The sequence below is a fragment of the Pantherophis guttatus genome, chromosome 5 (assembly GCF_059756535.1).
Source record: "Pantherophis guttatus breed Tessera chromosome 5, ASM5975653v1, whole genome shotgun sequence".
Classification (NCBI taxonomy): Eukaryota; Metazoa; Chordata; class Lepidosauria; order Squamata; family Colubridae; genus Pantherophis; species Pantherophis guttatus.
In genome coordinates, this window is record NC_142067.1 from 5,633,857 (window position 1) to 5,661,590 (window position 27,734).

The following is a 27,734-nucleotide window of genomic DNA, read 5'->3' on the forward strand; positions in this document are numbered from 1 at the left end:
GGGAACTGGGGCTGAACATCGTGGTGCCTTGCCTCACTACTCTTCCTTGCCCCCTCTTTCACTTCTTCTGGTGCTAAACAGCCCCAACCTACTTAACGTTTTCAAGAGGTTGGCTAGATCAGGGATCCCCAACCTTTCAGACCTCAGAGACCACTAAATTCATAATTTTAGATCCCACGGACCACTAATACAATCTGCCTAATGACCAGCTGGTTGGGCGTGGTTAGGTGGTGATGTGACTGGTTGGACGTGGTCCACTTGATGTCACTCATATCGAGGGGTGCCTCGATGGCCTCTACTCGCTCCTCCCCTCCCAGCTACTCCTGGCCTCCCCATCTGGGCTCCTTAGGGCCCCAACAGGAAGCAGTTGCTGGAGCTAAGCAGCCACCACGAGAAAGAGTTGGCAAAAGAGCTCAGTTCAGATTGGATCTGGCCGAGAAGGAGGCTCAGCAGAAGCACCTCACTGAGGACTAGGAGCATAGGCTTTCCAAGCAGAGGGAAGACTTGCGGGAGTGCAAGGCCAGATACCGGCGCCTGGTGGCTCAGTGGGCTGAGATGCCAGTTCCAGGCCATGATGCAGTCCCACTGGAACGAGGCCCTCCGGCTCTTCGCCACCAGCGGCACTTCCCTCCAGCCTTCGCCCAAAGCCCCACACCAGGAGGCCGAAGCAGACCCCAAGTTGGAATTTCTGCCCCCCTCCGACCTGCACAAAAAGACCCCGAAGGGGGAGACTCTCTGCAGCAACACAAATGTTCATTGCATGTATCTGGCCCAGGGGCCGTAGTTTGAGGACCCCTGATTTAGTGCAATATACAAAATATGCAAATAATTTTTTCTGTGGACCGCCAACATTTTCTCACGGACCACCGGTTGGCGACTTTTGGGCTAGATGCCTTCACCTTCGGTGAAGCTGAGAGAAGCAGCAATGAAATGTCCCTCAAGCACAGACTGCCTTACAAACACCACAAGAGAAAGCGTCAAATGTCAGGAATAATGCAATAATAAATTCTGTAATAGCAGAACTACAGCTAGTATTCCAGCTCCTACGATTAACAAGGGATGGGATGAGTCCTCCTGCACGAGGGATCGAGCAAAGACAAACAAACAGTGCTAACGCTCGTGCACAGTGTTTTCTTTCCACGTTAAATTAACCCAGCACAATGTGACAAGTTTAAATACGCCAACAACCGGGGTAACAAGCAGCAGGAAAGCTCAGGCGTCATTGGGCAACGCGGGCAGGAAGGAAAAGCTTTTATTAACTACAAAGATGACTTTCCAACTTTTGTTTTCCAACCTCTGATTCCGACACCGAGCAAGAAGTCCGACCTCGGGAGGATTTTATGCCGCCGCATATTTAAAGCAATGTCACGCCTGCTTTTTAAGGCGCCAGCTTTGAGAGGTAGTCCAGATAGGAAGGACGCCCAGGAGTTCTAGCTATGTCTTTATTGTAAGGTGACATTAAAAGAATCTTGCAAGTCTTAAAAGGTCTCTTTCCCCCTTAGACTTTAGGGTCCCCCAAAACATAGGAAGGATTCCTTCTGAAATGTTTGTCGTTCCTTCAGTCGGCTCAGCTAAAAGGATCTTCCTTCCTTCCTTCCTATCTTCATCATCGTCTATCTATCTGTCTGTCTGTCTCTCTGTCTGTCTATATATCATCAATATCTATCTACCTACCTACCTACCTACCTACCTACCTACCTACCTACCTACCTACCTACCTACCTACCTATCTATCTATCTATCTATCTATCTATCTATCTATCTATCTAGGCATCTATAGGTATCTGTGTCTGTCTGTCTGTCTGTCTATCTATCTTTCATCAATATCTATCTATCATCTTATCTGTCTGTCTGTCTAGGCATCTATAGGTATCTATGTTTCTCTATCTATCTTTCATCAATATCTATCTATCTATCTATCTATCTATCTATCTATCTATCTATCTATCTATCTAGGCATCTATAGGTATCTGTGTCTGTCTGTCTGTCTATCTATCTTTCATCAATATCTATCTATCATCTTATCTGTCTGTCTGTCTAGGCATCTATAGGTATCTGTGTTTGTCTATCTATCTTTCATCAATATCTATCTATCTATCTATCTATCTATCTATCTATCTATCTATCTATCATCTATCTACATCATTATCTATTTATCTTCATCATCATGTCTGTCTGTCTGTCTATCTATCTATCTTCATCATCATCATCGTCTACCTTCATCATTATCTATCTATCATCTTATCTGTCTGTCTGTCTAGGCATCTATAGGTATCTATGTTTGTCTATCTATCTTTCATCAATATCTATCTATCTATCTATCTATCTGTCTGTCTGTCTGTCTGTCTATCTATCTATCTATCTATCATCTATCTACATCATTATCTATTTATCTTCATCATCATGTCTGTCTGTCTGTCTACCTATCTTCATCATCATCGTCATCGTCTACCTTCATCATTATCTATTTATCTTCATCCTCATCATGTCTGTCTGTCTGTCTATCTATCTTTCATCAATATCTATCTATCATCTTGTCTGTCTGTCTGTCTAGGCATCTATATGACTTTGTTATTGGATTATCCCTGGACTGTAATTTTGCTATCTCCTGCTTTATATGTGTATGACCTGGACTGTTTATTGGATTGTGCCTTACTATTCCCTGAAAGTAAACACAACTCAGTGTATCTGTGTGTTGGCTGTGTTTATTCGTAACTACTCTCAATTGCTTTCATGTGCACACCCTTGCTATTCAAGGGTTACTGTGCAAATTCCTTAACGGTACTCTTACGGGTAAACCAGGTCAGGAAATAGCCACTATAAGAAATACTAGAAATCTATTGATATATAGGTAGTCCTCGACTTACGACTACAATTGGGATCAGAATTCCTGCTACTAAGCAATGTGGTTAAAAGTGAGTCACGCTTGAGTTTATGTCCTTTTTTTTTTTGCCACAGTTGTTAAGCCAATCACTCCAGTTGCTATGTAAATCACATAGTTGTTAAGCGAATCCAGATATTTCCCCCACTGACTTTGCTTGCGGGAAGCCAGCTGGCTGCAAATGACAATTCAGGCCCAGCTGCAATTCTCGTAAATGAATGTGGGTTGCCAAGCACCCAAATTTTGATCAAACAACTGGCGATGTTGCAAGAGTAAGTTACTTTTTTCAGTTCCACTGTAACTGTCAACCCTCATACAATGAGAGGTTGTTAAGGCGAGGACTTCACAACAATCCGTGTTGCTCACTTAACAACTGCAGTGATTTCACTTAACAACCGTGTCCAGAGAGGTCGTAAAATGGGGCAAAACTCACTTAACGAATGAGTTTGTTAACAAAGGAGCTTGTCAGCAACTTAACCAATGAGTTTCTGAGCAACTTAACCAATGAGTTTGTTGCTAAGTGTTAAACAACACTCAGCAACAGAAATTTAAGGTTCATAAGAAATTAAAAGACGCTTGCTCCTGGGGAGGAAAGCTATGGCAAATCAAGATAGCTTACTAAAAAGCAGAGACATCACCCTGCCACCCAAAGTGCGTATACTCAAGGCGATGGTTTTCCCAGTTGCAATGGATGGCTGCGAAAGTTGGACCATAAGGAAGGCTGAGCGCAAAAGAATTGAGGCCTTTGAACTCTGGTGCTGGAGAAGACTCCTGCGAGTCCCTTGGACTGCAAGGCGATCCAACCAGACAGTCCTAGAGGAGATCAACCCTGATTGCTCTTTAGAAGGCCAGATCCTGAAGAGGAAACTCAAATCCTTTGGCCACCTAATGAGAAGGAAGGACTCACTGGAGAAGAGCCTCATGCTGGGAACGATGGAGGGCAAAAGAAGAAGGGGACGGCAGAGAACGAGGTGGCTGGATGGAGTCACTGAAGCAGTCGGCATGAGCTTAAATGGACTCCAGGAGATGGTAGAGGACAGGGAGGCCTGGAGGAATGTTGTCCATGGGGTCACGATGGGTCGGACACGACTTCGCAACTAACAACAACAAAGTTGAGGGCTACCTATATTATTGGTCCCTCTGTCTTGGGGCTCAAAATTAGAGACTTCAGGAAATACGCTTCCTGATTACTTATCAACCAAGGAGGAGGAAAATCCATCGTCAGCAGAACAGACAAAAGGAGAGGAGAAGAATACCCGTCGGAAATGAGAAATGTGCGCGACGAGGTAACAAAGATGGTTAGTTAGATGGCGGAGAAAATTGACTCCTTCTTCGGACAGGTTGATGGAGTGAGGGTGTTAGCCGGGCCAGAGGAAGGATTTTGATAGATCACCGCGAAGAGTGAAGACAAGACATGCTTAGTGAAGCATCCACAGGCTCTTTTTGATGGCCGAGAAGATTGAAAAGAAATTCACACCGGTCAGCAGAAAAGAAAAGAAAAAAAAATAATAGAAGGATTGAAAGGAATAAAAGAAGAGTGACAGAGAGAGATACCCTTACAAAGCTACACATGCAGCTGGTCTTTTATTAACTTGTGGACTTCTCGGAGATGGGTTAAGGGAAATGCAATAATAATAAAAATAAAAGCCGAGTGATCCATGACAAAGTTCAAAATTAAAAGACCCCCATCTTGGGCTCAGGAGGGTTAATGGTTTTCTAAGTTGGTGCTGAACCAGGTATTTGGAAAGACCACCCTGATGGGGGAAGACAACTCAGTATTTTTTTTGCTGACGCTCGTGGTTTCGTATTTTAGGGCAGCGATGCTTCCCAGGTTGAGCATCGGCGCTTCAAGAGGAGCAAACAACCGACGAAAAGTCATTTTCAGAGATGGCACACAGGTAGTCCTCGGCTTACGACCGTTTGCTTAGTGACCGAAGATACAATGGCACCAGTGGTGGCTTTCAGATATGGTTAGCACTGGTTCTCCCCTTCCGCGCATGCACTCAGTCTCAGAAACGTGCCTAAATAGAATGACATAGCGCTGGAGTGAGTGGGCGGGCCCACCCGCGATCTCCGCTACTGGTTCATGCGAATCTGTCCGAACCGGCTGATACCACCTCTAAACGGCACTGGAAACAATGACTTATGGCCTCATTGCGTGTAACTTGAATCTTGAAAATAGGTTATTCCAAATTTGCCATATGGAAGGAAAGTTGAATGAGTATAGGTAGTCCTTGACTTGTAAGAGTTTAGTGATCGTCTGAAGTTTCAAGGGCACGGAAAAAAGTGACTTACGACCGTTTTTCACTCTTACGACCGTTGCAGCATCCCCCACGGTCACGTGATCAAAATTCTTGGCAACTGATTCATATTTATGACGATTGTAATGTCCCAGGGGTCACGCGATCCCCTTTTGAGGCCTTCTGACGAATAAAATCAATGGGGAAGCCAGATTCACTTAGCAACCATGTTACTAACTTAACCGCCGCAGTGCTTCACTTACCGTGTTTCCCCAAAAATAAGACCCTGTCTTATATTTTTTTGAACCTCGAAGTAAATGCTTGGCCTTATTTTCGGGGAGGTCTTATTATTTTGGGGCGCATGGAACAAGATGGGACTCCTCTTGCCGTCTTACCTGATTTCCAGCTCTGCGTTTAAATATTTTCGGGGAGGGCTTATTTTCGGAGGGAGGCTTATTTTAGCGCATGCGCTCAAAAGCCCGATTGGGCTTATTATCAGGGGATGTCTTAATTTCGGGGAAACAGGGTAGCAACTGTGTGGTGAGAGTTGTTGAAACAGGGTAAAATTCACTTAACCATTGTCTCGCCTAACAACAGAAATTTTGGGCTTGTAAGTTGAGGATTACCTATAATTGTACAAATAAACACAACGCTCCCTTTTTTGTGCAACTTAAAAATTAGTTACACACACACATACACACATTTTACCGCTTGCAATTTCAGGATCAAGTTTTCCAACAGAAATAGCCCACAAAGGGAGCAGATTTCCCTATTTCTTCCGTTCCAAGTCCACATTTTAAAGAGTTTTAGTTTTTCTTTTTTCTTTTTTCTTTTCTTTCTTTCTTTTTTTTTTTAAAAATAAGTCATTATTTCTTGAATGTGTTTGTCAAGTTGGAAGGTGGGATGTAAATATTTTCAATTCCACCCGTTTTTACGTTCTGTTAATATTACATGGTGGTATTGCTATTTGAAAGCTGCTTTGGGAATATTCTACAGTGCGGGGAAAAGCATAGAAATGTGTTAATTGCGGGGAGGGGGGAAAGCCCCCCACATGGACCACCAACATTTCGTAACCTCTCAGCTGCCTGCTAAAGAGAATACGTATATATATATATATATATATATATATATTAGTCTTTCTTGCTCTTTTTGGTCCCTGACTGGATTTTCTTTTGGAATAGAAATACGGATATTCCTCAGCTTACGACCTCAACCGAGTCCAAAATATCTGTTGCTAAGTGAGACATTTGTAAACTGAATTTTGCCCCATTTTACGACCTTTCTTGCCACAGATGTTAGGTGAATCTGTGTGGTTGTTAAGTGAGTAACACGGTTGTTAAGTGAAACCGGCTGCTCCACTGTCTTTGCTTGATAGAAAAGGGGATCATATGCAGCGGTGGGTTTCAATTTATGTTACTACTGCTTCGCCCCACGCGCCTGGTTTGTGCGTGTGCCTGCCTTGCGCACATGCGTCCGGCCTTCTACGCATGCGTCTGTCTTTCCACGCATGCGCCTAGCCTCAAAAACGTGCCTAAATAGGATGGCATAGAGCCGGGGTGTGTGGGCCAGCCCACCTGTGATTTCCGCTACCAGTTCGGGCAAACCGGCCTGAACTGGCTGAATACCACCTCTGATCATATGACCCCCGGATACTACAACCATCACAAATATGAGTCAGTGGCCAAGTCAGGGGTGGGTTCTACTTACTTTTACTACTGATTTACTACTGATTTACTACTACTGATTTACTACTGATTTACTACTGATTCGGAGTGTGGTTGTGCGTTCGCTTCGCTCGTGCGTGATTCTGCACATGCACAGAAGCTTTTGTGCCTGCGCAGATCATCCATTATGACGTCCGGGCGGAGTCTCCCACCGCTTTTACTACCGGTTCGCAAGAACCGGACCGAACTGGGAGCAACCCACCACTGGGCCAAATGTTTGAATTTTGATCACGTGACCCTAGGGATGCTGCAACGGATGTAAGTGTGAAAAATGGTCATAAGTCATTATTTTCAGTGCCGTTGTAAGTTTGACGGGTCATTAAATAAACTGCTGTAAGTCACGGACTACCTGTATTTGGGACATTTAACATTTTATATACACATGGAATCATGAAATGCATAGCTTGCTTGCAGAAATCCTTTTAATACTTGATTCTTACAACTTCACTTATGCTTTTTAGATATTTTTTACAGGAACGGGTGTTATCGTAAAGATTTTTTCTTGGCTTTGCTCTTGATTTTTCCTTTGGAAAGCCAGCATATATACACATAAACAATGAAAATAATTTTATCTTTATAAAGCTCTTTTTAACCCCTTTTCAGATTTGTCCTTTATTTTTCCCAAGCAAATACGGTTGCTAAAGCTATATGGTTTTTCTTTCTAAAACAATATTTTCTCCTCTAGATTTTTCTAACCCACAAAGAAAGATTTTTTCTAATTTCTGTCTTCTAATCGCTACCCGGGAACATTTCTTCGTGATCAAATCAATTACTACATAGTCCCATTGCACCTCGAAATGGAGTTTTAATTTGTATATATTAAAAAAGAATCTTCCCATTGGGATATTTGCTGTAATTAGAGAAACCAAGGAAGGCAGATTTTACAGGGAGCACGTAAATAATTGCTAAAATAAAAAGACTAGTTGGTTATGGTCAATAGAACTTTAAGTATACTACTTCATTAGGCAACCTGTAATTTGTGGAAAAGGAAAATGGTTTAGCTGATGAATGATAATTCCTAAACTCAATGCTCAAAACATATGTATCAGTGGTGGGTTCCTCCCGGTTCGGCCTGGTTCCGCCGAACTGGTAGCAATGACAATGTGACATCACCGAACCGGTTCTGCCCCCCGCCCCTCCCCATGCCCCCCCCGTGTTATTTTTACCTTTTATTTGGCCCCACCCCCAATCTATTGCTGCCTCCTGAGTTCCAGCTAGAATTGGCTAGAAAGAAAAAAACTGTTTAAACTCTTGCCGCGGGGCTTCAAAGGGCCACCCTACAGCTGATCAGTGTTAAAAGGCAGTGTGCTGGTAGACCAGTGCCTCCAAAAACAAATGAGTAGACCGGTGCCTCCAAAAACGAATGGGTAGCCCGGTGCCTCCAAAAACAAATGAGTAGACCGGTGCCTCCCAAAACAAATGAGTAGACCGGTACAGCTCTGCAAACAGTTAAAAGCCTGGTAGACCAGTACCTCTGCTAAATCCTAAAGAATTGTCACATGACCGTCAAGCCATGCCCACAAAATAAGCCACGCCCACAGAACCGGTAGTAAAAAAATTTTAGAACCCACCCCTGATATGTATATTTAATACTCCAATCCTGCCAACACATGTATTAAAATATATTGTATGAGATTTATCTGTACCAGCCATTAAGTTAGTTTTCTCTTATTGGTGCCTGCTTACGTCTTCCAAAATAAGATTTTTTTTGTAGCTGGAAAAAATAAAATCCATGACTCGTATATTTCAGGATACAAGGGCAGGACAAAACTGTACAAGTCGACATACGACCACAATTGAGCCCAAATTTTGTGCTGCTAAGCAAGACAGCTGTTAAGTGAGTTTCGCCCCATTTTACGACCTTTCTCGACACAGTTGTCCGGTGAATCACTGCCGTTGTTAAATTAGGGACCTGGTTGCTAAGTGATTCTGGCTTCCCCCTTGGCTCTGATTGTCAGAAGGTAACAAAAGGGGATCACATGACCCCGGGATACTGCCACCGTCATAAATACGAGGCAGTTGCCAAGCGTCTGAATTTTGATCGGGTGACCATCCATGGGGTTGTTGCGACAAGTTGTAGGTGTGAAAAATGGTCATGTCACCATTTTCAGAGGTGGGCTGTTGCTGGTTCGCACCGGTTCTGGCGAACAGGTAATTAAGATTCTGCGCAGTTCAGCGAACCAGCAAATCCCACCACTGGCTGGCTCCGCCCCCGCTCATTTTTCAGCCTGTTTTCCGGGCTGAAAGACAGCCCGAAAAACTGCCTGAAAACAGCTTGAAAACGGCCCAAAAAACGCCCTGAAAACAGCCCGAAAAATGGCCTGAAAATTGCCTAAAAACAGCCTGAAAACGGCCCGGAAAACAGGCTGAAAAACAAGTGGGGGCGGGGCCAGCCAGTGGTGGGAATAGCCCCAACCAGACTTTGAGGCGAGTGGCCGGGAGGCGGGGCTGGGTGTGATGACTGACATCACCCACCCAGTCACATGACCAACCGGCCACACCTACCCCGCCAGAGAACCGTTTTTTAAGTTATTCAAGTCTCACCACTGGCTGTTGTTAACTTCAAACAGTCACTAAACGAATATTTATAATTTGAGGATTATTTGTACATTGTTTAGGGATAGAAATTCTGTTTCTAATTACCATTGTGAACCAAAGGCGATCTATAAACATCCCACAATTAATCAATTGTCTTTTATATTGCATTGGAAAAACTTGGAGAAGTACATGAGCTGATCTTCTAGAAACATATTTCGTTTAACAACGTAATAGCGTGATACAACGTGAATATATATATATATATATATATATATATATATATATATATATATATATATATATATATATTTGATTTATATGCCGCCCTTCTCCGGAGACTCAGGGCGGCTTACAATGCGCTAAGCAATAGCTTTCATACTTTTGTATATTTATACAAAGTCAGCTTATTGCCCCCACAAACTGGGTCCTCATTTAACCTACCTTAGAAAGGATGGAAGGCTGAGTCAACCTTGAGCCTTGGTGAGATTCGAACCTGCAGTAATTGCAGGCAGCTGGTTAATAACAGGGTGCTTTAGACCACTGTACTATCAAGGCTCATATTATAGCCCAAGGTTCATTGTTCCTATAAAAATGGAAAGCTGCATCCATTTTCTTTTGTGGATTTTTCACCAGCTGGGGCTAAACAAATATATCATTATTTTTACGGTACTGAATGTGTTCGCTCCCGTTGTGATGATTAGACACATTTTGCAAAAAGTTTATATATTCAGCCGCTATAACTGGTTCTGTTTTGATGGTCTTTGTGGATACGATCCGTCATTCAAAATCTACTAGCGGCAACACGACTTACTATTTACCCAGTGAAATTCTCTTATGTAAATAAGAAACAGAATAATATCAAAGGTTTTGGTAAGGCAAACCTACAGAATAACAAGAGTCGGAAGGGACCCTGGAGGTCCTCTAGTCCAACCTTCTGCTGAGGCAGGAGCTTTTATGAAGGAAAACAATTCTCGTTTTTTCAAATCGGCAGCTTTGATTTTTGAAAGGTGGATTTCTTGGAGAATAGGAGGAAAGGGGAAGGGGGAATTTCTTGGAGGTGGAGGAAAAGGTGGGGAAAGGAAAGAAAATAGGGGTATGAAAAAATGGAGAAAAATTATGGAGATCCTCAATCATCCAGGACCCAAAGATGCTTTTCCGAAAAGAAACTGGACTTTCTTCAGGGGTGAAATCCAAATTTTTTCCCTACCAGTTCTGTGGCCGTGGCAGGAGAAGGATACTGCAAAATCTCCATTCCCACCCCACTCTGGGGCCAGCCAGAGGTGGCATTTGCCGGTTCTCCGAACTACTCAAAATTTCCGCTACCGGTTCTCCAGAAACTGTTAGAACCTGCTGGATTTCACCCCTGACCTTCTTCTTCTTCTCTTCTTCTTTGAAAACGTTTCACTTCTCATCCAAGAAGCTTCTTCAGTTCTGAAGAAGTGAAAAGTTTTCAAAGAAGAAGAAAAAAAAAGAAAAGAAAAGAAGAAAGTCCAGTTGCTTTTTGGAAAAGCACTTTTGGGAGGAAAGTTGTTATACAAATTATTAGGCTCTAAAATAAAAAAATGGGGAGACTTTCTCCAGATACAGAGCAATTGAGAACTCATTCTGTGTTTGGTTTTTTGGGGAGGACATCTTAACCTCAGAGTTCGCTCAAGCCAGATCAATCCTGAGGCAAAGAATCTTAGATATAGGAAGGCAAACAGAAATTGCTGCACAATATAATTGCAAATAATCAAATTGTAATGGCTAAACGAGCCTCATATTTGTATTTATTTCTAAGGTAAAGGTAAAGGTTCTCCTCGCACACATGTGCTAGTCGTTCCTGACTCTAGGGGGCGGTGCTCAACTCCGTTTCAAAGCCGAAGAGCCAGCGCTGTCCAAAGACGTCTCTGTGGTCATGTGGCCAGCATGACTCAACGCCAAAGGCGCACGGAACGCTGTTCCCTTCCCACCAAAGGTGGTCCCTATTTCTTTACTTGCATTTTTTACCTGCTTTCGAACTGCTAGGTTGGCAGAAGCTGGGACAAGTCATGGGAGCTCACCCCGTTACGCGGCACTAGGGATTCGAACCGCTGAAATGCCGACCTTTCGATCGACACTGAGCCACCGCGTCCCTATTTATTTCTATTCCGCCTTTATTTATTTTCAAATAACTCAGTTTGTAAGTCGAGGACCACCTGTATTATAATGGGAAGCGGATCCCCAAAAATGCACGTTCTTGAGGGAAGGCCTGAACCAAAACCATCCAACAATGGCGTTTGTGCAAAAAACAAAACAAAAAGAGCCACACAGATGTTTAATTCCATGGTGCAAATGGGCTTCAAGTATAAAACACTCTCTCTCTTTTTAATTTGGGGGTGGGGGAAAGGAATTTAGAATCCCAGGAGACGTGGAAGAAGAGAATTTTTCTTTTATCGGAAAAACGGCCTGGCAAATGGTTACCCATGAATGCAATTCGGTGGGAGGGCTGATTAAGCAGCCGACAAGGTGAAATTAATGACATTCCCTGCCTCTCAAGGACCCGGAGTCAAAATCCAACACAGGGCACCGGAGAGGCATAAATTGAGGGAAATGGGACAGATCAGCATTAAAAGCCCTATCACTAACCAGATGGTTGAGGTCAGGTTGAAAATAAACCATGATTGGCCTCAACAGCAAGCAGGGCATATCTATCTATCTATCTATCTATCTATCTATCTATCTATCTATCTATCTATCTATCTATCTATCTATGGTATCTCTCTCTCTCTCTCTCTCTCTCTCTCTCTCTCTCTCTCTCTCTCTCTCTCTCTCTCTCTCTCTCCCCGGTATCTACCTACCTACCTACCTACCTACCTACCTACCTACCTACCTACCTATCTCATCTATCATCTATCTATCTATCTATCTATCTATCTATCTATCTATCTATCTATCTATCTATCTATCATCTATCTATCTATCTATCTATCTATCTATCTATCTACGATATCTATCTACAGTATCTGTCTGTCTGTCTGTCTGTCTGTCTGTCTGTCTCTCTATCTACGGTCTCTCTCTCTCTCTCTCCGGTATCTATCAACCTACCTACCTACCTATCTCATCTATCATCCATCTATATCATCCATCCATCCATCCATCCATCCATCCATCCATCTCTTCCTTCCTTCCTTCCTTCCTTCCTTCCTTCCTTCCTTCCTTCCTTTCCTTTGTATCCCCCTCCCTCCCTCTCTCTATATGTATGTATATGTATATGTATATTAAATACACACACACAGACACATATATATATTCCATCCATATCATTCTATCTCTATCATCTCTCTCTCTCTTTCTATCATCTATCTATCTATGTAACTATCCATTCATCCATATCATTCTATCTCCATCCATCCATCCATCCATCTCCATCCATCTTTCTAACCAACCCACCCACCCATTCATATGGCTGCCCACACAGAGTGACATCTCGGAGTTCCAGGTCTAGGCTCGCAAAGATCCAGACCAACACCAGATGGCAGCAGAGAGAGATGGAAAAGTCTACTTGGGCTGCCATCTTGCAAGGAGCCTCTGCATTTCTGCAGCTCTGGTTAGGATTCCAAGGATCGGATCGGAGTCTCTCGAGGGAAACCCAACCCAGTCCAACCACACAAGTGGCTTGTGGTAAATTCCCATCCAGAGGGAAGCCATTGACTGAACTCATTCCAAGTCAACGAATGTAACTCGCCGTTTTCCTTCGCTTTGTTCCTCGACAACAGCTGGCAATGAGTCTTAATTAAGCGGGAAGGCACCTAGCGTTCCCACCGCCATTACGCTAGAAGAGAAGTACTTAAAAACTGTTCTGCCTTGTCCATGTTTCTATAGGCACTGAAGGTATATTCTTACAGCCGCGACCCATGTCTCGTTGGCTGTAGGAAGTTCTTTTGTCAAATTGGATTCCCAGAGATGCTTCACAAGGACCTATTGTAGGACTCAAGGGTGGGATTAACAGAGAGGCCATCAAGTGTTAGTCTGAAGGGTTAGCACTGAGCTCAAGCCCAATCAGCCTAGGTAGGGTTCCTTTCAAGCACCCCAAAATGAGTGTGTGACTTAGCAACTAGACATGGGGGGTTACTAAGGGAAAGCAACGTTCTCCCCCCTTCTTTTAGTTGCATTTGTCTTGAATGGGCATCGTTTTTTAAAAAATTTCAGATATATATTCAGGAAAGAAAAGTGGCATGGATGAATGAATGAATGATGGACAGAAAGGAGGGAGGGAGGGAAAGACACACACAGAGAGAAAAAATGAAGGAAAGAAAAAGAGAAAAAGAAGGAAGAGAGAAAAGGGAGAAAGAAAATGAATGAATGAAAGAGAGAGAGAAAAGGGAGAAAGAAAATGAATGAATGAAAGAGAGAGAGAAAAAGAAGGAAGGAAGAAAGAGAAAGAGAAAAAGAAAAAGAAGGAAGGAAGAAAGGAAGGGAGAGAAAAAGGAAGGAAGAAAGAGGGAGAGAAAAAGACGGAAGGAAGAAAAAAGAGAAGAGAAAGAAGAAGAAAAAGAAAGGAAGAAACAATGTGAAAGAAAGATAAAGAGAAAAAGAAGGAAGGAAGGAAAGAAGAAAGAGGGAGAGAAAAAGAAGGAGGAAAAAAGAAAGAAAGAAAGAAAGAAAGAGAAAGAGAAAAAGAAGGAAGGAAGGAAGAAAAAAGAAAAAAGAAAGAAGAGAGAAAAAGAAAGGAAGAAACAATGAATGAATGAAAGAAAGAGAAAGAGAAAAAGAAGGAAGAAAGGAAAGAAGATAGAGGGAGAGAAAAAGAAGGAAGGAAGAAAAAAGAGAAGAGAAAGAAGAAGAAAAAGAAAGGAAGAAACAATGTGAAAGAAAGATAAAGAGAAAAAGAAGGAAGGAAGGAAAGAAGAAAGAGGGAGAGAAAAAGAAGGAGGAAAAAAGAAAGAAAGAAAGAAAGAAAGAGAAAGAGAAAAAGAAGGAAGGAAGGAAGAAAAAAGAAAAAAGAAAGAAGAGAGAAAAAGAAAGGAAGAAAGGAAAGAAGATAGAGGGAGAGAAAAAGAAGGAAGGAAGAAAAAAGAAAGAAAGAAAAAGCAAGCAAGCAAGCTCTTTTAACAGAGACCCCTTGCAGGTAGTCCTTCGACTTATGACCACAATTGAGCCCAAAAGTGCTAAGCGAGGCAGTTGTAAAGTGAGTTTTGCCCCGTTTTATCACCTTTCTTGCCACCGTTGTTAAGTGAATCACTGCAATTGTTAAATTAGTAACATGGTTGTTAAGTGAATCTGGCTTCCCCATTGCCAGAAGGTCGCAAAAGGGGATTATTATTATTATTATTAATCATAGCCGCCCACTCTCCGAGGACTCTGGGCGGCTTACAACAATTGACAGTATACTAAATAGCATATTGCCCCCAACAATCTGGGTCCTCATTTTACCCACCTCGGAAGGATGGAAGGCTGAGTCAAACTTGAGCCGGTGAGATTTGATCCGCTGATCTGCTGAACTAGCAGTCAGCTGAAGTAGCTGCAGTACAGCACTCTAACCACTGCGCCACCTTGGCATTCCCGGGACACTATAACCATCACGAGTACATGCCAGTTGTCAAGTGTCTGAATTTTGACATGTGACCACAAGAATGCTGCAACCGTCGTTAGTCTGAAAAATGCTCATGAGTCGCTATTTTCACTCCTGTTCTAACTCTGGTCACTAAATGAATCGTTACAGCAAAGAAATAGGTAGGGCATGGGAGGTTATGACCCATCTCCTGATTTCTGGCCCTATTTGGGATTATTCCATTGATGGCTTAAGGGAGGGGTGAATAACTTGAAACTGCAGTTCTCTCCCCCCTTTTTTCTTTCCAAGTTAAAGAGTTCCAACAAAGCAAGAATTAAAATGATGGAGTGATGATTCCACTCTGAACTTCTTTTTAAAAAAACCTTTTAAAACTTAGCCATTTCCCTGGATGAGAATGGGTGGTGGGCTCCTGGTCTTAGAGATTGGCTCCCAAACCAGCCCAAATGTCTGTTTCTTCAAAAACAAACAAGGAAACCAACAAAAACATTTAAATTGTTTTAACGCTGTACTTTTCTTACAGCTGCAGTGGAGTTTGTTGGTCTTATAAATTCAATCTCTCTATATAAAAGCGAAATACCATTCACGCATCATCATGAAATCTCCAGAACTGTAAAGTCTACAAACTTGAAATTTGGCACGTATGTTCCTCTTGGCTTATAGGGGCTCGCTAAGAAAGGATTTTTCGAAATGACCATCAGATCATTAGTATTTCTTATATTACTATTAACATGCTCTGATGCTAAGGAGTTAGACGTTCTACTCCCCCTCCCCACCAGAAAAGAACTCTGTTCCAACTGCCACTTGGGCATGGGCATGGCCAGCATGTGACTCATCCGGCCTGCTGGCTGGGAATTTATAGACATTCTACTCACCACCTGAAAGGGAGAGAAGGCGATAAGATAGGAGAGGCCTCTGTGGGGCAAGCCTGAGGGAGAGAAGGGGATGCTGATTGTAACTACTCATTAATTTTCAAGCTGCAAGTGTAGATTTATTAAGCCCGATCACATAGTTTTGGAGCGGAGCCTGGGTATCCAGCTAGTCAATTGATAAAACAGGATACAGAGTAGATTAGGAATATAGATCACACTGGAATGAACAAGGGCATACATTCAATTTCGCAGCTACTAAGATTGTTGGACGGGCAGGTACAAAAACAGCCAGGGAAATATTTGAAGCCTGGGAAACAGGCTCCTTGTCAGTCAACAGGACTGCTGATTTGCCACTAGCTTATTCAGTATTTAGGAGACGAGGGCTTGGCAGCACAAGAAAACAACAGAAAAAATAGACAGCCATCAATCAACCAGGCACCATATAAATACCACGCACAAAATAGCCCAAAACACACACTCTGATAGACAGAAGTTCCCTGAGGATGGGCTCCAGCATGAGTTCCGAAAATTCGGAATATTAAACTTCTGGTCCTGGTGACAGACCCAGATTGGGATCCCTCAATATAGATCCCGTTTCTTCCTTTCTCTCTTCGTTTAAAAAAAAAAAACTGAGTTAAAAGCAACGAAGGCATTATACCCATCACATCAAAACAAATCCAAATCAAAAGTGATTAAAAATAATAGCATGTTGATCTACAATTTATTTTGCGCGACGCCGTCTGATTCTGGCGGCGCTCCAGGGATGCGGAACTGGGCTCAAAATACCTACGCAGATCACTGTGCCTTATTAAAAAGAAGTCGTATTTCCTTCAATTTGGTAATTTTCTAAGATATTCATAGTATGTTTTCTCCCAAACTAAACGAACTGAGTTATTTCAGAAAGCTAAATGTTGTTTATAGAGAATTTAACGTCGTGAATCTAGAAACATCCAAGCGCCTTAATTTAACCCGTCAGCATGAAATATATTTTGCTCACTCGACCCAATTAAACTCGATTAAAATTAGCAGTATAAAATCAGGGTGGAATTATAAACTGGCAGGAGAGAAAAAAATAGATACAGTGCTTGGATTTAACCACAATTTAACCTGACTTCTCGCGAGGGTTGCTGATGGAAATTAGGAATAACAGAATAACGGAGTTGGAAGGCACAATGTGATTCAGAGGAACTGTTTTGGACTTCACACAATCTTCACACAATCGTTATGGGCCTTAACAGAATAGCGTAGCCGGAAAGGACTGAGAACATATCTGCTGAACAAAGCTCCTCATTGGCAACAGGAAGGGCATCCGGCCATTAAAACACTCAGCTCCGTTCAGTTGCCCAGACTCCACTCCGCAAGGGATTACGGGGTCATTAAAAGATGATGATGATTTAATGACTTTTCAAATGACTTACAACAGTTCGTTTTAGGGACCTTTCAAAGTTAAAACGGCACTGAAAAAAAAAAAGTGATTTATGACCATGTTTCACATTTACAACCATTGCAGCCTCCCCAAAGTCAGCTGATTTACATCCGGATGCTTGACAACTGTCTCATATTTATGACGGTCGCAGTGTCCCAGGGTCACGTGATCCCCTTTTACGACCTTCTGACAAGCGAAGTCAACGGAGGTGCCAGATTCACTTAACAATCGTGTGACTCACTTAACAACTGCGGTGATTCCTTTAACAAACGCGGCAGGAAAAGCCGTAAAATGGGGCAAAACTCACTTAACAAGTTTCTCAGTTAGCAATATAACACGCTGGGCTCGATTGTAGTCATACGTCGAGCTCTACCTGTTATGCGGATGATCTTATTTTTAATGTTTTGTGTGGCAGGTTATTACTCAGCGAGTTTGTTCATCTGTAAAGAGTATAGACACAATTTCTTTTGTGCGATGTTGAACTGTTATTGTGACAATGGAATACTAGATTAAGAGTAGGCTGCTTTTGTAATACTCTTGGATTTAAAAGTAAGCCACGTTTTTCCGTCTTGGTGTCTATAGCCGGAAAAAAACCTTAATCTAGTTTTATTCTCTTGTTCTACGACTTTTAATTCCACGGAAGATACTCACTGTGTTGTCTAGTTGTGTTTTGGATCATGATGAAAGCCTCATTCAAATACCAGATTCCATATTTGGGGTTGCATCAGTGACATTAGTATATTGTTTCGAGCTGTTGCATCACCGTCTCTGGTTTCACCGTGTTTACAATTGAAAAATGTCGACACAAGTTCGGGCAGGGTAACACAACTATCCTCACCCCACACAGCGGTGGCCCAAGAAACGGCAAAAAAAAAACACGGGCCCAGAAATCTCCCATTTTATTCAGCCATTTTTGTGGTAGAAAGGAATTAGCTTCGGCTGGTGGGGTTTTTTTTTTTTTTTGGTAAGATAATGCAATTTTTATCTGCAGCTTGACAAGATGTAGAAAATAATTACCAATGAAAAGGTTATTCATAATTTTTAAATGAGTTAATTAGTAAGCTCAGCCAGAGCCGGGCTCGTTACATTAATAAATAATTGATTATACTTAAAATTACACACAGTTTTTCATTAAATCTAATTAACTATCTGCATTTTCCCCCTCACCACTACCTGCTGATTAGAACGGTTAGCTCGATAGCAGAGTCTCCTCATTAAATATGTTTATGTTGAACGGAAACAATTAATTTTGATTTTAACTAATTCTTTGAGAAATTTGTAATTATAATTCATGACAGTCGCTGAGGAAAAAAACTCGGGATAGTTGAGTTTGGGTTGGCTTATTGAGGTCTAATGCGAAATAGAAGACAATCACCAAACTGTTAAATATATTTGAATTTAGAGTCCATTTTAATTAGCGGAAGAACCAACACATTCTGCTTCCATTCCTTAAATGTTCCATATTTTGAGTCACACTATTATGGGTAGTCCTCGACATAGGACTGTGATGGAGCCCACCCAGAGGTGGGTTTCAGCAGGTTCTGACCAGTTCTGGAGAACCAGTAGTGGAAATTTTGAGTAGTTCGGAGAACCGTTAAGTACCACCTCTGACTGGCCCTGCCCTCATCGACTCTCTGCCTCCTGAGTCCCAGCTGATCGGGAGGAAATGGGGATTTTGCAGTATCCTTCCCCTGCCATGCCCACCAAGCCACACCCACCAAGCAATGCCACGCCCACCAAGCCACGCCCACAGAACCGGTAGTAAAAAAATTTGAAACCCACCACTGAGTTCACCCAACTGACATTGGTCGTAACAGTTGTAAATTGACTTGTCTATTCTGACCTAGGCTTCCTTAGAAAGTATAAAGCACAATCTTAGTCCCGCAAAACCTCTTGTATTTATACGATTGTAAATTACTTTCATTTACAGTCCGCAAGGCTTGATAAACTGCCTTTCAGAGGAAGGTTATCAACACCCACCTATCTCATGTGGAACGCTGCCAGAGAACTAATTTCCAGACGCAGGGCAAGGCCAAACTTGGCACAGAGTCACAAACAGAATTTTCAGATCTTGAATTGGCCAGATGAACTAATTGCTTCCTGCAAAAGCTCACGTCCCGTTTGCTTCTCTTTTATAATAATGATAATAATAATAATAATTTTATTTCTATACCGCCCTTCTCCCGAAGGACTCAGGGCGGTGTACGGCCTATTTAAAAACACAAGACAAAACATCGATTAAAAATTTAAAATAATTAAATAAATTTGGCTCAATTTAAAACCCCACAAATTTAAAATACGCCAATTTAAAATTATTATGTTGATAGCCCAGCCTGGCGGAACAACAGGGTCTTCAGTGCACAGCGAAAAGTCTTTATGTCTTATGGGAGGGGCCAATCATCTCTAAACCTTACTCCCAAGTTGACCCTGTTTCCTTAATTGTTCCTGTCTTCTGGCAGCTCTGTGCATGCGCACACTAGGAACAGGCTCCCGCTGTTCTTCTGCCTCGCTGCTGTCAGACTCCGGAGGCTGCACATAACTATCAGATGGCCTTGGCCCCTTCTCTGCCTCCGATGCAGAGCCCTTGTCTGAGCTTTCCCCAGCCCTCAGGACTGGCCCAAGTTCCTCCCCAACCTCCTCACTGTTCAATTCTGCTGCCAGCTCCACTGGCCGCCAGCGGGCCACAACACTGTCACACAACCAAATCAATTTTGTGACCTTTTTTGTAGGGGTCATTAAGCGAACCCATTATTCGTTATGCTGCAGTTTGGCCTAAAACTGGAAGTAACTTTATGATTGTTGGCAAAACCATTGTAAAACAGGTCATGTTACCCTAGGACGCTACAAACGGCTGTAAATGTGATTGATTGCCAGGGGCCCAAATTACAGTCATATGACTGTAGCGGAGGGACCGTCAGAACTTTGGAACCAGGCCATAGATATCCCCAGGGAGGTCTTTCAAAACTTAAAGTGCTCCCTAAACAGCTGGTCATAAGTTGAGGACTTACAACAGTTTGTTTAATGACCATTCAAAGTTACAACAGCAATAAAAAAAGGACTTACAACCATTTTTCACACTTACGACCACTGCAGCATCCCCACGGTTGCACAATCAAAATTCGGACACTTGACAACCAATTCATATTTATGACGGTCGCAGTATTCTGAGGTGCAAGTGATCCCCTTTTGCGACCTTCTGACAACCAAAGTCAATGGGGAATCTGGAGTCCCTTAACAATCAGGCTACTGACTTATCAACTGCAGCGATTCACTTGACAACTGGGTCAAGAACAGTCGTAAAATGGGGCAAAACTCGCTTAACAAATGTCTCCGTTAACAACAGAGCTCTGGGGTTTAATTGTGGTTGTAAGTCGAGGACTACCTGCATAAACATGAGCCCGACTTGCTAAATTGGTTAGTTACAACGAATTCATACAAAGGATTTATACACCTTGCAGAAGGCTTGCATCCTTTTGGAGGATTGTTGAGGCCACTTGGAGGTTTGTCTGTGTCCTCGGCGTCACCTGAATAGTAGGGTCACCTCAACAGTGAAGGGAAACAGGGCAGAAAACATCTTGCAGTTCCAAGAAGGCTCCACACCCATTTGCACCACTCAGGGGACCCTGAGGACACATACCAGTGGTGGGTTCCTCCCGGTTCGGCCCGGTTCTGCTGAGCCGGTAGCGGTGATGATATGATGTCACCGAACCGGTTCTCTTTGTTCGAGAGCTGCGCCATCCACCCCGCCCGCGTTATTCTTACCTTTTATTTGGCCCTGCCCCCAATCTATTCACTGCCTCCGAGTCCCAGCTGATCAGCTAGAAGAAAAAAAACTGTTTAAACTCTTGCCGCGGGGCTTCAAAGGGCTGCCCTACAGCTGATCAGTGTTAAAAGGCAGTGTGGTAGTAGACCAGTGCACTCGAAATCAAATGGGTAGACCGGTGCCTGCAAAAACAATGGGTAGACCAGTGCCTCCAAAAACAAATGAGTAGACCGGTGCCTCCAAAAATAAATGGGTAGACCAGTGCCTCCAAAACAAATGAGTAGACCAGTGCCTGCAAAAATAAATGAGTAGACCAGTGCCTGAAAAAGTAAATGGGTAGACCGGTACCTCCAAAAATAAATGAGTAGACCAGTGCCTCCAAAAACAAATGAGTAGACCAGGATGCTCCAAGAACAAATGGGTAGACCGGTACAGCTCTGCAAGCAGTTAAAAGCCTGGTAGACCAGTACCTCTGCTAAATCCTAAAGAATTGTCACATGACCATCAAACCACACCCACAAAATAAGCCACACCTACAGAACCGCTAGTAAAAAATTTTAGAACCCACCCCTGACACATACCAGCCTCCAAGTAGCCTCAATGACTCTTTAAAATGGTGCAAATGACTAGCTGCCTGCAAGGAGTATCAATCCTTCCATTTCCCCATCATCCAGTCAGAGCTGAAGAAGCTCCTCGGATGAGAAGCGAAACATTTTCAAAGAAAAACCAGAAAGTCCAGTTGCTGCTTGAATAAAAAAAAAAAAGCACCTTTAGTATAGAGATAAAAACATTATCTGCAGGATTGGCTTTCCGTTTGCAAATCCCGACCTACAATAAGGATACACACAAGCCCATCCTACCTCAACTACCTTGAATGTGCCCTTCCCTTGCTGCTATGAAATCTTAATTTTTTATGACAGTTAAAAGTGGGGAACGGGATTAAATGCAAGGAAAGCAATCCTAACGATTGCTTTTAATTAACGGAAATTAAATTACGTCCATTTTTTTCCCCCCATCCTGGCTTTATCTTCCTTTGGGGAGCGATGCTCTCTTTGCCATTCAAAAGTCACGCTACCTATCCATCAGCACGTCACAAATTGCTAAGGTGTCAAAAGAGCCTGGTACCACATCACGATGAAGAAAACCTTGGAGAAATGACTCTGAAATTTCAAAATGCCACCTGGAAGGTCATCATGTTTGTCTGAGATCCAGAAGGAATCAAACTTCTTTCTTAGCAGACATAGAACTAGGGGTGGGATTCAGCCGGTTTGGGCAAACCGGCTGTTAATTTTAATCTGGTTTGTCGAACCGGTTGTTGCAAGGTCTGGCTGACCTCGCCCACCCCATCCCGCCTCTCCCAGGAGTCTCCATGCAGCCCGTTTGGGATGCCAGGTAAGTGCAGCGCCTGCGAGGAAGCTCTGGGAGGGCGAAAAACGGGCCTACTGGAAGTTCAGGAAGTCCCGGAACGAGTCTGTTTCTGGCCTCTGGAGGGCCTCCGGAGCCAGGGGGAGGCCGTTTTTCCCCTCTCAGAGGCTTGAGGAAAGCTTCCGGAGTCTGGGGAGGGTGAAAACTACCCCCACTTCCCTCCCGTGGGGCAGGAGGCTGAGTAGGCCACGGCCACCCAGCAATCAGGCAGAGAACCAGTTGCTAAAATTTCTGAATCCCATCCCTGCATAGAACTATATTCCCGTTAGGATTACAGGTAGTCCTCAATTTACAACCGGAGAGGGCCGTAAAAGCACTATGAAGCGGTATATAAGTCTAAGGCAGGGGTCTGCAACCTTAAACACTCGAAGAGCTGTTTGGACCCGTTTCCCACAGAAAAGAAAACACCGGGAGCCACAAAACCCTTCCCGTGCCTGACTATTTCTTGAGCGGCCACAAAACTAGCATATGTAGTTGAATTAAACATTCTGTTTTCTTCTGAAACTTTTTCTTTTCTTGGATTCATCCATGGTTGGCCTACCGGGGGTTGAAAAACTCAATAAATTGCGTGCTGGCGGGTGTCGCACATTGGCGGTTGTGACACATATTTTGAGTGACAGGGAGCCGCGGCACAGGGATGAAAGAGCCACATGCGGCTCCAGAGCCGCCGGTTGCTGACCCCTGCTCTAAGGGCTATTGCTATTGCTAACAACCATGGCAGGAAAAGTTCTAAAACTGGATGCTACTCCATTAATGGAGTCGCTTTGGAAAGAGAGATGGGCTGCATATAATTTTAATCAGTCAATCAATATAGTAAAAACTGCCTCAGTCGCAATTATGGTTGGTAAATTGAGGACTATCTATACTCAGGTTAAAGAGCAGAATGAATCTCCTGGGCTCCTTGGTGCTCTCTGAGCTTGGTGATTTTCTTGCAGACGTTGATGATGCACTGATGATGTTACCTACTTTGGTAATGAAATGTCACCGAGCTCAGAAAGCTCCAAGGAGTTCCATAGTCTTCTTCTTCCTCCTCCTCCTCCTCTTTTCCACAATCCCTTCTACTATTTTTTTTTCCTATTTTTTATTTTTTTATTTTTTTTAAACATAAAACATAAAATACATCATTTTAGAGCAAGGGTTTGATCCGGCATAAAATGAGTATAATTATTCACATTCCCTCAATCAATTTTGTTCCAAATTTTATCCATTTACATCTTTAAAGAACAAAGAAAAAAGAAAAAAAATCTTATTCTAAACATTTATCGTTCTACTATTACACCCAAAATTCTAAACAATAAACACTGTTCTAAATTTTTATCATTTTAACAATCAATATTTCGTATATATTCCTCAATCCTAAAACCCATTACCTCAAATCTATATTTTACTTCTCTTAAATGACATCTAATATCCATAATCTTGACAAAAAGTATTTTCCTCCTCTCTTAAAGTCATTTCATAAACAGTCAACATTTCCTTCTATAGTTTGCTACTTCCACAATACTTTATTTTATTTAGTTCAAGTTTATTCTCATATTTTATTGAATCTAATTTTTAACTGGTTCATAGTTTAAATATCTATTTCCCAGTTGTAGTTTCCAATACTCCTATCTGTATTTATTTAAACTGGTTCACAGTTTAGCTACTATTCTCCAGTAAAATCTCTTCCACTTCCTCCTAAATTTACTTTTTTAGCTGGTTTGCATCTTAATCAGCTGCTTTCCAGCAATGCTTTCCTCCACTCCTTATCTATCCTCCTCCTCCTCCTCTTTTCCACAATCCACAATCCCTTCTACTATTGATGATGTTACGTAGTTGGCTAATGAAACATCTGCAAGAAAACAACCAAGCTCAGAGAGTACTAAGGACCCCCATAGTCTTCCTCCTCCTCCTCCTCCTCCTCCTCCTCCTCCTCCTCCTCCTCCTCCTCTTTTCCGCAATCCACACTCCCTTCTAGCACTGATGACGTTCCCTAGTTGGGTCATGAAACGTCTGTAAGAAAACAATCAATTCAGACAGCACCAAGGAGCCCACAGTCCCTCTCTTCCTCCTCCTTTTCCACAAACCCTCCTTCCCTTCTGGCACTGATGACGTTCTCTAGGTGGGTTATGAAACGCCTGCAAGAAAACAACCCTGCTCAGAGACCACCGAGGACCCGGCAGCTTAAGTCTGAATTACAAATATTCTCTTCCATCGAAATGAACCATGCCCCCAAGGGAGGTGTTATCCATCACGACTACTACTATTGGCTTCTTCTCCAAGTAGGAAATCAAGAGTAGCAGCTTACCTATAAAATATGCCAGCAGCACCACCAGAGTGATGGAGATGAGGATAGCACTGAAAGCGGCACATTTCCAGGTACAATACTTGTATGGCTTCTTCAGGTTAAAGGCAGGCCTGGAAAAAGTGCTTCTGGGGAGGGGCCGAGGGGGTGGCGAGTAGACCGTGCTGGATGTCAAGGGGTACCCTGGCGAGGTGGTGCAGTAGAGCGGAGACGTCCCTCCAGGCTTGAAGAGGAAGTGCCTGCGGAAAGAGGAAAAGGACAGGGGTCAAAATCCATGCACAGCTCCGAAGCCTCGATGCAAACACAACAGAGTACCCAGATTGAGCACCATGCACTGAAGAGGAAGGGAAGGGGAGAAAAAGAGGAAAGAGAAGGAAGGAAGGAAGAAAGAATGAAAGAAAGAAGAGAGAGAGAGAGAGAGAAAGGAGGGAGGGAGGGAGAGAAGGAAGGGGAAGGAAAGGAAAGGTGATAAAGGGAAGGGGAGGGGAGGAAAGAAGGGAGGGACGGAAAGGGGAAAGAAGGAAAGAGAGAGAGCAAAAGAAAGAAGGAAAGAAAGAAAGGGAAAGGAAAGGAGATAAAGGGAAAGGAAAGGAAGGGAAGGAGAGAAGGAAGGAAGGGAGAGAGCAGAAGAAAGAAGGGAAGAAAGGAAGAAAGGGAAAGGAAAGAGGATAAAGGGAAGGGAAAGGAAGGAAAGGAGAGGGAGGAAGGAAGGAAAGAGAGAGCAGAAGAAAGAAGGGAAAAAAGGAAGAAAGAAAGAAAGGGAAAGGAAAGGGGATAAATAGAAGGGAAAGGAAGGGAAGGAGAGGAAGGAAGGAAGGAAGAAAAGAAAGAAAGAAAGAAAGAAAGAAAGAAAGAAAGAAAGAAAGAAAGAAAGAAAGAGAAAAAAGGGGAAGGGAACGGAAAGGGAAGGGGATAAAGGGAAAAGAAAGGAAGTGGAAGTGGAAGGAAGGAAGGAAGGAAAGAAAGAAAGGGAATAAAGGGGAGGAAAGGAGAGGGAGGGAGGGAGGAAGAAAAGAGAGTGAAAGAAAGAAGGGAAGAAAGAAAGAGAAAGAAAGGAAGTGGAAGGGAAGGGGAAGGAAAGGGAAAGGCAAGGGAATAAAGGGAAGGGAAAGGAAGGAAAGGGGAGGAAGGAAGGAAAGAGAAGAGGAAGGAAGGAAGGAAGGAAGGAAGGAAGGAAAGAAAGAAAGAAAGAAAGAAAGAAAGAAAGAAAGAAAGAAAGAAAGAAAGAAAGAAAGAAAGAAAGAAAGAAAGAAAAAAAATACAAGCATTAAAAAGATAGAATGGCAACCAGACTTAAACCCAACCGAGGTACTGAAGACGTAACTGTCAGACTGTTTGAATTTATTGTTCTTTTTTTGTTTTTCGTTGGTGGGAATAAAGAGGGGGAGACTAAGATTTAGACAGAATTTCCCTTGGTTTGATCCGTTGCCTTCCAGGGGTCATTGCTCGTGAGTTTACAGGTAGCCCTCGACTTACAACACCTCCCTTAGTAACTGTTCGAAGGTACAATGGCACTGAAAAAGTGACTTTTCACATTTTTCACACTTATGACCATTGCAGCATCCCTAGGGTCATGTGATCAAAATTCGGACGCTTCGCAACTGATTCATACTTATGACGGTCCCCTCATGATCCCCTTTTGCGACCCTCTGACAAGCAACGTCAAGGGGGGAAAGCCAGATTCATTTAACAACCGTGTTACTAAGTTAACGACTGCAGCGATTCACTGAACAACGTGGGCAAGGAAGATCGTAAAACGGGGCAAAACTCACTCAACCATTCTCTCACTCAGCAACAGAAATAGGAACCGTGGTCGTAAGGCGAGAACCACCTGTACAGCTCATGCAACGATTATCTGGATTGTTGTTGATGGCCAATTGTGTTCTATGTTTTTGCTGTGTCTTATTTTGCTTTTTATTTCTAAATAATAAATAAAGTTTTAAATCGAGGTGAGCATCGTGTCTTTGAGAACAGGTGGCTGTGTGACAGATTAAATGGAATAGAATAGAATAACAGAGTTGGAAGGGACCTTGGAGGACTTCTAGTCTAACCCCCTGCTCAGGCAGGAAACCCTACATCACTTCAGACAAATGGTTATCCAACATCTTCTTAAAAATTTCCGGTGTTGGAGCATTCACAACTTCTGGTGGCAAGTTGTTCCACTGATTAATTGTTCTCACTGTTGGGAAATTTCTCCTTAGTTCTAAGTTTCTTCTCTCCTTGATTGGTTTCCACCCATTGCTTCTTGTCCTGCCCTTGCAGTCCCTTTTCCTTCCTTCCTTCCTTCCTTCCTTCCTTCCTTCCTTCCTTCCTTCCTTGTCTCTTTCCCTTCCTTCCCTCCCTCACTACTTCCTTCCTTCCCTCCCTCCTTCCTTCCTTGTAGTCTCTTTCCCTTCCTTCCCTCCCTCCTTCCTTCCTTTCTTCCTTCCTTGTAGTCTCTTTCCCTTCCTTCCCTCCTTCCCTCCCTCCTTCCTTCCTTCCTTCCTTCTTTCCTTCCCTCCCTCCCTCCCTCCCTTAGAATAGATTAGAAAACCGAAAGGTTTTCTCTTAGAATAGATTAGAAAACCGAAAGGGCCCTTGGAGGTCTTCTAGTCCAACCCCCTGCTTAGACAGGAAACCCTACACGACTTCCGACAAATGGTTATCCAACCTCTTCTTAAAAACTTCCAGTGTTGGAGCAGCCACAAATTCTGGAGGCAAGTTGTTCCACGGATTGTTCTCACTGTCAGGAATCTTCTCCGTAGTTCCAGGTTGCTTCGCTCCTTGATGAGTTTCCATCCATTGCTTCTTGTCCTGCCCTCAGATGCTTTGGAGAATAGCTTGACTCCCTCTTCTTTGGGGCAGCCCCTGAGATAGTGGAAGGCTGCTATCATGTCTCCCCTAGTCCTTCTTTTCATTAAACTAGACATACCCAGTTCCTGCAACCGTTCTTCCTATGTTTCAGCCTCCAGTCCCCTAAATCCTCTTGGTTGCTCTTCTCTGCCCTCTTTCTAGAGTCTCCACATCTTTTTTACAAAATGGCGTCCAAAATTGGATGCAGGATTCCAAGTG

At 43.0% G+C, this 27,734-nt stretch overlaps 1 protein-coding gene across 13 annotated transcripts in view; it reads right to left on the minus strand.

The window, feature by feature from the left end:
* The window catches only part of TENM4 (teneurin transmembrane protein 4), a 626,114-nt gene that overhangs the window by 141,443 nt on the left and 456,937 nt on the right, over positions 1-27,734 (minus strand). For all 13 annotated transcript variants that reach the window (XM_087895779.1, XM_087895778.1, XM_087895780.1 and 10 more), the window contains one exon: positions 24,687-24,922. In XM_087895779.1, coding sequence (XP_087751905.1) covers positions 24,687-24,922 — 236 coding nt within the window. The remainder of the gene's footprint in view (positions 1-24,686; positions 24,923-27,734) is intronic.